Raw genomic sequence first — 12,340 nt, 5'->3', positions numbered from 1 at the left:
AAAAAAAAAAAAAAAAAAAAAAAAAAAAAAAAAAAAAAACCGAAACAAAACAAAAAAACCCAGACAAAACTTAAGATGGATTTTTTGTTTCAAAATCAAATAGTACCTCCTCTGAACAATGACAATTTTCTAATAATAGAAGTAGTCTGCAGTGAGACTCTCCTTATTTGAACTAGATATGCAATATTTTCAGGGACTTTTGAATTCATGAATTTAAAACACAATCCTATGAATTATACCTTTTCAGATTGAAAGCTGCTTAAAGATGATCCCATTATATAATATTACCAATATTTTGGTTTACTTACAATCCTAAATTTAAGAAATGAAATATGAAAGCATCAGATAATAATTACATATCTGGTAATTAAGAGATGCAAAGCTCAAACGGTACCAAATGGTACAGAATGTGCAGTGAAGTCACCGCAGTCCTTCTATGCCTCCCTTAATCTTTTTTCTGTCAAAACAACTTGTTTTTCTTTTCTAAGATATTCTATGTAACTATCTAAATGTGTATTAAAAAGTAATCAAGGAAATATTTATGAAAAAGACACTACAGGTGACAGGAGAGTTAAAGTAAAAAAATCCAAATTTTCACAACTTAAAAAAATGTACCTTCTGTTTCTGAGTTACCACTATCAGTATATCTTATTTTTGATGCTCCATTTTTATCTTTGAGGCCCCATATGGGGAAAACTGTTTCATAATGTGTGTTTTTCTGGACTTTCCCATCTTTAAGCAAAAACCACTTCTTAAGTAAGATGCTCTCAGAAAGATTTGTAAATTTGTCATAGATTGTCCAAGTCTTTCCAATTCCAAGATTTTATTCTTTTAGTTAAATTTTAAAATTTTAAATAATTATACATTCACAGAAAGTTGCTAAGATAGTACAAAGAGGTCCCATGTACCCTTCATCCCAGTTTCCCCCAATAGTTACTATCTATATAACAATAGCACGATAACAAAATCAGGAAACTGACATTGGTGTCAAGTGGGTATAGTTCTTTGTCACTTCATCGCATGTAGATTCACGTAAGCACCACCACAATCAAGATACAGAACTGTTCCATCACCATAAAAAACTCCTTCCAGCAACTACTTATAGCCACACTTACCTCCCTTCTCTCACCACCCACACTCCTGGATCAATGGTCCTCCTTGTCTATAATTTTGTCTTTTTGAGAGTGTTATATAAACAGAATCATAAAGTATATGACTTTTAGAGACTGGCTGTTTTCACTCAACATAAGCCTTTGAAATCCATCTGAATTTTAATGTGTATCAATAGTTCATTCCTTCTTGTTGCTGAGTAGTATCCCATGATATAGATATACCAAAGTTTGTTTAACCATTCACCCACTGTAGGACATTTTGGTTGTTTTCAGTTTGGGGCTATTACAAATAAAGCTGCTATGAACATTACAGGTTTTTGTAAGGATTTAAGTTTTCATTTTTCTGGGATAAATGCCCAAGAGTACAAGTGCTGGGTCACATAGTAGTTGCAGGCTGTTTTTTTAGGAAATGGCCAGTTTTGCAGAATGTCTATACCATTTTACATCCCCATCTGCAATGTACAAGTGACCCAGTTTCTCCACATCCTTGCCAGTTTTGGTACTGACACAATTTAAAAATTTACTTTGTCCAATTGTTACAGAATATTTCGTGGTATAATTTTAATTTGCATTTTCCAGAAGTCTAATATGTGAACATCTTTTCATGTGCTTGTCATCCACATTGCCTCTTTTGGCAATTTTCATTTTAGATTATTTGCTAATTGTTAAGCCTGTGTGAGTTCTTTAAATATTCTAGATATGAATCCTGTGTGAAATACATAGTTTGTAAATATTTATTTCTCACTCTGTGCCCATTTTTTATTCAGTTATTTGTCTTTCCACTATTGAGTTGTAGGAATTTCTTATACATTCTGAATATTAACTCCTTTTCAGATAATGGTTTCCGAATATTTTCTCCCATTTTTTTCTCACATCATACCTTGTCATTTCTTCCTCTTAACGGAGTCTTTCATAGAGTAAATGCTGTTAGTTTTGATTTAGTTCAATTTATTTGGTTTTCCTTATATGGATTATGTTTGTGCTATCATGTCTAAGAACTCTTCACCAAGTTGTAGATCCCAAAGATTTTCCCCAGTTCTTTTCCTAAAAGTTTTATGCTTTTATATTTACATTTAAACCTATGAACCATTTTGAGTTAATTTTCACATAAGGTGTGAGTCATGTTGAGGTTCAGATTTTGGCCTATGGATATCTAATTGCCGCAGTATCATTTGTTGAAAAGACTACCTACCCTTCTTACACTGAATTGCTTTTGCTCCTTTGTCAAAAATAAGTTGGCTATAATTGTATGGAGCTATTTTTGTGTTCTTTATTCTCTTCCATTGATCTATATATCTATCCTTCAGTCGGTACTGTGTGGTCTTAATTACTTTATATATATATATATTTTTACTTTATATATATATATATATATTTTTTTTTTAACATAAACCATCATATCATCTGCACAAAATATCTGGACAGTTTTATTCCTTCTTTTCTGATCTGCGTGCTTTTTATTTCCTCTTTGACATATGGATTATTTAGAGGTGTGTTGTTTGCTTTCCATGTGTGTGCAGATTTTCCTGCCATCTTTCTGTTATTCATTTTAGTTTGATTACATTTTGGTCAGAAAACACTCTGCAAGATTTCAATTTTTTTTTTTTTAATGTGTTTGTTTTATAGCTCAGGATGTCATCTATCTTGGCATGTGTTCCTTCAGTGCTTGAAAAGAATGTGTATGCTGCTACTGCTGGGTATAGGGTTCTACAAATGTTGAATAGATCCTGTTGGTTGATAGTATGATTGCATTCTACATATTTGCGGATTCTCTGTCTGGAGAGGGGTATTGAAGTCTCTAACAATAATTGTGGATTTGTCCTTTTCTCCTTTCGGTTTTATCACTTTTGCTTCATAAATTTTGTAGCTCTGTTGTTTGGTGTATACAGTTTTCTAACTGGACTGACTCTTTTATCATCATGCAGTGTTTCACTCTGCCCTGGTAATTTTCTTTGTTCTAAAGTCTATTTTAGGAAGCCAAACCCGCCTGCAACCAGGCATGCTGCCACTGCCCCAGGCCCCTCCAGGGTCCTGAGGCATAGAGCCAGGGGAAACCTAATCTGCCCGCAACTAGGTAAAGAACATAGCAAAAACGCCATATCCACCCACCATAGCCACTGCAATTGCCAGGGCTGCTGCAAAAGTGGTTTGTCACCATAGCAGTAGTCACAGCCACCATGCAGGTGGCCTGCCAGACACTTGAATGCAATGATACAAGGAGAGTCTCCAGCAGAGACCCCCCCCCAAAAAGAGGACATCTCTCTACACAAAGCACACTCCAACACTCCAGAGTAATAGAAGAAGCATCTGCTCCATGATAATAGGAGACCTGAACACACCTCTCTGAGCACTGGACAGATCATCTAGGCAACAAATCAACAGAAAAACAGTTAATCTATTAGAAGAGAACAAATCTGTGGTTGTTAGTGGGGGGGGGGGTGGAGAGCAATTGGATAAGGGGCATAAAGAATAAGTATGATTTGTCATAATGAATATGTGAATAAAAAATAAAATTTTAAAAAATAAAGTCTACTTTATTTGGTATTAATATTGCCACTGCTGCTTTCTTTTTTTTTAATGTTTGCATGATATATCTTTTTCCACCCTTTCACTTTCAATTTGCCTATATTGTTATATTTGAAGAGTTTCTTGCAGATGGCATATAAGTAGGGGATTTTTAAAAAATTCTACTCTTACAACCTCTTTTAATTGGTATTCAATTTAATTTACATTGAATGAAATTATTGTGTTAGGATTAAATCTCACTTTTATTTTTGTTTGATCTCGTTTCTCCATTTTCTCTTTCCTGCCTTTCTGTGGATTACTTGAACATTTTTTAGACTTCTTTTTTTCTTTATGGTGTTTTTGAGTATATCTCTTTGTATAGATAGCTTTTTCAGTGGCTGTTCTAGGTAGTACATACATATATATATATAGCTTATCATAGTCTACTGGTGTTCAAATCTTACCAGTTCAATAAAAGTGCAAAAGCCTTACATCTCTTCATGTCCAATTATACTCTACATACAAGGAAAACCATATCAGACAGCATTATAATTTCTGCTTCAATTGTCGAACATAAAAAAAAAAAAATCAAGAGGAGAAGAAAGGTATACTGTATTTACCCATATTTTACTCTTTGTAGTTCTTTCTTTTTTCCTGATAATTCCAGACTCCTTCTTTTATTACTTCCTTTCTATTTAAAGAATTTTCTTTAGTAATTATTTTAGATATGCTGGTGACATAATCTCTTAGTTCTCCCCCATCTGAGAATGCTGTGATTTTCTTTTCATTTGAGAAGGAGGTTTTCATTTAACATAATAGGATTCTGGGTTGACAGATTTTTTTCTTCAGCACTTGAAAAATGTTGTGCCACTTCTTTCTGGCCTCCATGGTTTCTGATGAGAAATCTGCTGTCATTTGCTACCTTCCTGTCTAGGTAAGGTGTCTCTTTCTATATTTAAGATTTCTTCTTTGTCAGTTTTCAAAAGTGTGACTATTGTATCTTGGTGTGGATATCTTTGAGTTTATCCTTTCTATGGTTTGTTAAGCTTCCTGTGGGTTTCATGTCTTTTGTTTGTAGGTTCATGTTTTTTGCCAGATTTGTGGAATTATCAGCCATTCTTTCTTCCCACCCCCTTTCTCCACTCCATCAGTAATTCCAATGACACAAATGTTAGAATTTTATTGTTCTACAGTTCACTGAGGCTCTGCCACTTTTTTCGCAACTATTTTCTCTATTGATCAGACTGGGTAATTTCTATTGTTCTATCCTCAAGTTCTCTACTTCTTTCCTCTGCTGCTGAGACTATCCATTGAGATTTTTATTTCAGTTACTGTAATTTTTAGTTGGTTCTATTTTACATCATCTACAACTTTACTATGACTTTCTATTTCTTTGCTAAGATTTTCTGTTTTTTCATTTGCTTCAACTATGTTTGTAGTTGGCTCAATGAAACCTATTTGTGAGGGTTCCTTTAAGTCTTTGTCTGATAATTCTAATATCTGTGTCATCTCAGTGTTGGCCTCTGTTTATTGTCTTTTCTCATTCAAGTTGAGATTTATTTCTTCTGATTACGATGAGTAATTTTCTATTCAAACCTGGACATTTTTGGCATTACTTTGTAATATTCTGGATCTTATTTAAATCTTGTTTTAGAAAGGTTCCTCTGTCACTGCTCTGATGGGACTGAGTGGTGCTGCCTCATTTCTGCTAGATAGAGGTAGAAGTCCAGGTTTTCCACTCAGCCTCTGTTGACACCCAAGGTGGGAAAACAGCAGATCCTCATTACTGCTGGATGGAAGTGGGAGTTCTGGCACCCCAGTAGGCCTCCACTGATTATACCATGGTGGTGGTGGAGGGCCCTATGTGGCCTACACAACAGGCATCACATTGGGAGGAAGCTCATTGTTTTCACTGGTTAAGACTCTGACTTCTTCTGCCACCACCCCAACAGGGAGTGGGAGAGGTGCCTCTTTTACTGCCAAGGTGGAAGTGGAAGTCTAGACTCCCCACATGGCCTCCACTACACTGTTTGGGGAGAGGGGAGAGGTTTGTTACTGCCCAGCAGAGATGAAAATCCTTTTACTGGGTCTTCTTTGACACCACTTTGAGGGCTGGGCTTTTACTGCCAAGGTGGAAGTGGAAGTCTAGACTCCCCACATGGCCTCCACTACACTGTTTCGGGAGAGGGGAGAGGTTTGTTACTGCCCAGCAGAGATGAAAATCCTTTTACTGGGTCTTCTTTGACACCACTTTGAGGGCTGGGGTATATTACAGCATGGCGAAGGTGGAAGTCTTGGCTTCCCACTCAGGCTTTGTTGGTGGGGGTGTGGCTACATTTTTTCTGTGATGTTTGCACCAGAGCAGTGATTATGCAAGTTTCCTGACTCGCTAGCCTTCCCCTTTCTTGGCCCTTAAGCTAGGGAAAGGAGCTTTTCTTGTGACTTTTTTTGTCTTTGCTTCTTCATGTCTCCAGGTGCAGGCTTCTCTAGTCAAGCATATTCAGCAAAAAGAAAACCTAGAGCATCAGTCCTATGTCATTTCTCAGGACCCAAGTATCCCAGCTGGTCTGCCTTTTTCTATCTACCTTTCAGAATCTTTTTACATTTGTTATATTTTTAATGTCTATGGTTCTTAGTTGCATTTAGTGGGAGAAACAGAAAAAAGTACTTTTACTCCATCTCCCAGAAGTGGGACTATTCTAATTTTCTAATTAAGACCTCCCTCTCTACCCCAAATTTGGAAAGACGAATAACTTAAATCTAACACACTAAATTTAATCTGTGTTCTAAAAATGAAATAAAAAGTGGAGGATATGTAAAAAGGTTTCCTTAAACACTCAGAATTAAATATACAGTGCTGAGGCTAGGTATGTATTGATCAATGGCAAGTTGGTAAAATGTTACCTAAATCTTCAAAGATGACTATATCCAAAGCTACAAATGAAAGATAACAAATTACTGACAGATACCATTCCTTAAGAAAATAAAAAATTAAGACAGGATGAAAACCACAAGAGAGATTAAGCCTACAAGGGAAAAAGGAAATAATATATCAGGAAGACTACAGAGAGAGTATATCTTTTCAGAGGACGCTTCATACACACAGTAGAAAGATATTTACAAGTTGAGTAAGAGGAATAAAACCGTATTAAATATTTGCAAACACCTAAACCATAAAATCTTTATGCTATGTTTACATAATAATAAAATTTTGGTAGGTAACCATGGAAAACATTAAGAGTTCTTAAATCAATATATTTCCCAGTTGATCACATAGGATTATATCAATGTCAGTCCTTTTAAAATATATTAAATTGTTTCCCTCCCTCTTCCCTATTTGTCTTTTTCTGATACAGTTCCAGATTCAATTTCTGGTCTCTTGCTTCTCTCACTTCTCTCACTTCTCTCTCACTTTCAACTATCAAGATCCACTGAACTAAAATTTATGTTCTAAAATTTCAACATGGTTGTAGAATAAAATTGTACAAAAAAACTAAAGTATAATCTAATCTGCACCACTTTAACCTATAGCTCCAAGGTGAGGCTCTCACAATTCTCTAGTTCTGTTTTGTATTCAACATATAGAGTTCAAATTAATTTTCTCAGGAATAAGACAATCTAAAAGGGGTTTGGTAGAAATCTCAAAAAGGACAACTTCTGATTAGGAAACAAAAAGTACCTCTTCATCCAGTTCTTTCATGATCTTGTCTAGTTTTATGTTTGAAGTTCTGTAAAAACAAAAGCAGTATAGGGTTAGAAATATATTTACTTTTTATTGTCCAGGGTTGAACACCCATGTTTCTTATTTTTACATTTTTTTTTTTTAAAAGATGACCAGTAAGGGGATCTTAACCCTTGATTTGGTGTTGTCAGCACCACGCTCAGCCAGTGAGCAAACTGGCCATCCTTATATGGGATCCGAACCCGGGGCCTTGGTGTTATCAGCACCACACTCTCCCGAGTGAGCCACGGGCTGGCCCTTATTTTTACATTTAACTGGGGTTCTAGCCTTTATTTATGGCCATGGATCTCTTTGGCAGTCTGGTGAAGCTTATGGCCTTTTTTTCAGAATATTATTTTTAAAAGCAAAAAAAAAAAAAAATACATAGGATTAAAAGAAGCCAATTAATATTAAATTATAGTCATAAACTTTTTTTTTTTTCCTTTTTTGTCTTTTTTCGTGACCGGCAACGGATCGCAACCCTCAGTGTCACGCCCGCACCGGACCGGGACCGGCCACGGGATTGCAACCCTCAGTGTTGCTCCTGCCCCTCGCTCAGCCAGTGAGCGGCCAGTCCGCATGTGGGATCCGAACCCTCGGCGGGAGCGCCACCACGCTTCCCAAGCGGCGCACTATAGCAGTGCGCCACCGGGCCGGCCCCAAGTCATAAACTTTTAAAAACATACAATATTCAGTATGTGCTTCTTTATTAATATGTTAGATCACAAGATCTAGTGGCACTAATTTCATATTAGTGACAAGTACAAATCATATTTAGAGATAACAGTAACAAATGTGGTACAAGAAAATATCTCTGATTTCTACTGTTAATAAAAAAATACTAATGACTGTTGATTGTCTCGTGTTCAGAACTGAAGAAAATGCTAAATTTCAGTTATAAGTTAGAGAAAATATTCACCACTTCTCATCCAAGTTAAAGGACCTTGAATTCCATCCATGGACCCTTGGGGGAGGTCTATGGATCTCAGGTTAAGGATCCCTAAACTCCTTCATGTAATACTTGCTACCACACAAAAATTAGCCATTTAACCTTTAATACAAGATTAAGTAAATGAACGGAAAGGTGGTATATATCAAATCAGTAAATGCAACACTTGGCAACTTGGGCAAAAATTTGAGAAAAACTGAAAATTTATTATCTGGACCACAGTTTGTTTTCTTTGGCTCAAAACATAATTCTGAATTTCAAACCTATATATGGAACATTTTCACATAGATGTCTCATCAAATACCTCAAATAAATGACAAATAAATGACACCACCTAGGAATTATCTTTGACTCATTTTCCTCCCTCACTCCCATTTAGTTGAATAAATGCCAAGTGCTGCCAATTATTTCTTTATTTTTATATTAATTCAACATGGGATTTTTATATTATTTTTATTTTTTTAAATGAGTATATAATTTTTATTTAACAAAACATAATGCCCAGAATTGTTCAACTTAGCACAATTAATGAAAGTAAATTTGGTTTTTGGTTTTTTTTAATGTTTTGTTTTTATTGGTTATGAATATTCACGGGATACAAAGCAAATTGTCACCACACATGCCTAAGATGTGATGGCCAGATCCATACTGGCAGCATGTCCATTACCACAAACTGTGATTATACCCCATGCCCCCCACCCAATTATCCCCAACCTCCCTCCCCATCCCCCTATCCCCACTCCACTTTGTATCCCTAGGTATGTTCTCTCCCTCTGCAAGTCCAACGCACCACAGTGGTCTTTCTTTCTTCTTCTTTATCTCTTAGCTCCCACTTATGAGAAAATACATACAGTATTTATTCCTCTGTGCTTTGCTTATTTCACTCAACATAAGTTTCTCTTGGCAGAGTAGTATTCCATGGTGCATATATACCACATTTTCCTTATCCAATCATCCATTAATGGACATTTAGGTTGGTTCCATATCTTGACTACTGTGAACAGAGCTGCAATGAACATGGGAATGCAGGTATCCCTTCAACGTGATGATTTCCATTCCTTTGGGTATATACCCAGAAGTGGGGTTGTTAGATCACATGGAGGATCTAGCTCTAGTTGTTTGAGAAACCTCTGTACTGTTTTCCATAGTGGTTGTACTAATTTACAGTCCCACCAGAATAGGAGCATTCCTTTCTCTCCACATCCTTGCCAGCATTTGTTATTCTCATTCTTTTTGATTACAGCTAGTTTAACTGGGGTGAGATGATATCTAAATGTAGTTTTAATTTGCATTTCCCTGATGACTGGTGATGTTGAGCATTTATTCATGTACCTATTGGCCATTTGTATGTCTTCCTTTAAAAAATGTCTGTTCAGTTCCTTTGCCTATTTTCAATTGGGTTATTTGTTTTTTTACTGCTTGAGTTCCTTATACACTATGGATATTAATCCATTGTTGGATGCATAGTTAGCAAAAATTTTCTCCCACTCTGTAGGTTGTCGTTTCACTCTGTTGATTGTTTCCTTTGCTGTGCAGAAGCTTTATAGTTTGATATAGTCCCATTTGTTTATTTTTTCTTTTGTTGCTTGTGCTTTCAGGCTCATATTCATAAAGTCTGTGCCCAGACCTAGTTCCTGAAGTGTTTCACCTATATTTTCCCTTAGTAATTTTACAGTTTCAGGTCTTATACTTAAGGACAACTGAAGACTGTCTTAACAAGCACAGCTCATCTGTGCTGAAACTAAGGCTGGGTTAAGATGGGGTTTAGGTCCTCATTAAAGTCCACAGCATAGAGTTTAAGAGGAAATGATGAAATGGTGCTCCCTGAAACATCTCTTCTTTAAATTTAATTAGACAAATTATACTCAAACTAGTAGATGCCCTGGGAAGGCAATCAACATTAGGGCTAATAAAAAGCTTGAATAGTATAAAAGGGCTGGAGGAGGTATTGTAGAACCTTTCTAGCACTTATGAGAGGTAAATTAACACCAATTGCTAAACATAGAAACTGGATAAATTTCAATATTCATTTAGAAATTAATTTTATGATGCTGTCCTAAGTATTAAAATACAGGTTATACTTAAATCATTCAAAGTTTGGCATGTTCACACATGTGCACAAAGTATTTGATAGATATTTACACACTGGGAGACACAATTATGGTCTGACTTTGGAGTTTTGGCAGATCTGGGTTCAAATTCTGGCAAGTTTCCCTACTAGCTTTTTTTGGGTGCGTGTGATCCGAACCCTCGGGCGGGAGCGCCGCTGCGCTTCCCAAGCGGCGCACTATCCAGTGCGCCACCGGGCCGGCCCCTGAGTGTCTATTTTTTATGCCAGTACCATGCTGTTTTCATTACTATAGCTTTGTAGTATAATTTGAAGTCAGGTAGTGTTATGCCTCCGGCTTTATGTTTTTTGCTCAGGATTGTTTTGGCTATTCAGAGTCTTTGTTGTTCCATATGAATGTTGAGATTGTTTGTTCCATTTCTGTGAAGAATGTCATTGGTATTTTGCTGGCGATTGCACTGAATCTGTAGATCACTTTGGGTAGTATACACATTTTCACAATGTTAATTCTTGCAATTTAAGAGCATGGAATGCCTCTCCATCATTTTGTGTCTTCTTTAATTTCTTTCAATAGTGGTTTGTAGTTCTCACTGTAGATCTTTCACCTCCTTGGTTAAATTGATTCCTAGGTATTTTATTTTTGTGTGTGACTGTTGTAAATGGGCTTACTTTCTTGATTTCTCTGTTATCTCATTATTGGAGAATATAAATGCAACTGATTTAGGGGCATTTATTTTGCATCCTGCAACGTTACTGAAATTATTAACCAGCTCTAGGAGTTTTCTGAGTCTTTAGGTTTTTCTATAAATAGAATCATGTCATTGGCAAATAGGAACAGTTTGACTTCATCTTTTCCAATATGGATGCCCTTTATTTCTTTCTCTTGCCTGACTGCTCTGGCTAGTACCTCCAGTACTATGTTAAACAGAAGTGGTGGGAGTGAGCATCCTTGTCTGGTTCCTGTTCTTAAAGGAAAAGCCTTGTTTTTCCCCATTCAGAATGATACTGGCGGTGAGCTTGTTATAGATGGCTTTTATTGTGTTGAAATACTTCCCTTCTATACCTAATTTGTTTAAGTCTTTATCGTGAAGGGGTATTGAATTTTGTCAAATGCTTTTTCAGCCTCTATTGAGAAAATCATATGGATTTTGTCCTTCAGTTTATTGATGTGATGTATCATGTTAATTGACTTTCAGAGAGTTCTTTTTAAAAAGCAAATTTTTTTATTATGATTAACATTATTATTATTTTTTTACTTCTTAGTTTAATTACTTTAAATGTTTTTCCATCACACTTAGGATAAATTACAAATTTCTTAGCTTCCCCAAAACAATGTCCTCCAAGATCTCAACACTGCCGACCTTTCCAACCTCATCTCAGGCTTTTCTTTCTCTCACAATTTACTGGCCAATCAAGCTCTCTTACACCTCAAGGCCTTCGGAGATTTCCCTTCCCTGATTCTTCTACTATTCCCGTTATTTCCCATTGAACCTCCTGGTTTTAGCTTCTTCGTACTTCTGACAAAATTGAGTAGGTATCTCCTATATATTCCTGTATCATCTTATTTTCTCACCACCTTAACACAAACCACAATTATTTATAATTACTTGTCTTCTCCATTAAATTACAAGTTCCATGTGGATAGGGGCTATGTCTTGTTTTATTCAGTACTATATTGCTGGCAAGTACCTTATGTGACACATAAATTTTTTGTTGAATAAATGATTGTAACAAATAATTTGGTTGCAGAAAATTAGACTAGAATCAGTCTTTACTCAATTTCTGCGTGGTGGTAGTGGTGGTGATGTTGGTGGACAATTTCTAGACAAAATCTGTTTTTTGGGTCTTTTTGGCAGCTGGCTGGTATGGGGAATTGAACCCTTGACCATGGTGTTACAAGGCCATGCTCTAACCAACCAAACTAACCAGCTAGCCCCCAAATTTGTTTCTTTTTTTTTTTTTTTTTTTTTTTTTTTTTTTTTTTT

At 36.0% G+C, this 12,340-nt stretch overlaps 1 protein-coding gene across 1 annotated transcript in view; it reads right to left on the bottom strand.

Annotated features, from left to right (window-relative positions):
- The window catches only part of ROCK1 (Rho-associated, coiled-coil containing protein kinase 1), a 96,230-nt gene that overhangs the window by 46,883 nt on the left and 37,007 nt on the right, over positions 1–12,340 (bottom strand). The window contains exon 11 of the mRNA XM_008575709.1: positions 7,297–7,345. Coding sequence (XP_008573931.1) covers positions 7,297–7,345 — 49 coding nt within the window. The remainder of the gene's footprint in view (positions 1–7,296; positions 7,346–12,340) is intronic.

Source organism: Galeopterus variegatus, unplaced genomic scaffold, assembly GCF_000696425.1.
Source record: "Galeopterus variegatus unplaced genomic scaffold, G_variegatus-3.0.2 Scaffold1225, whole genome shotgun sequence".
NCBI lineage: Eukaryota > Metazoa > Chordata > Mammalia > Dermoptera > Cynocephalidae > Galeopterus > Galeopterus variegatus.
The sequence above is the reverse complement of the archived record's forward strand: the minus strand, read 5'-3'. Positions and strand labels throughout refer to the sequence as shown.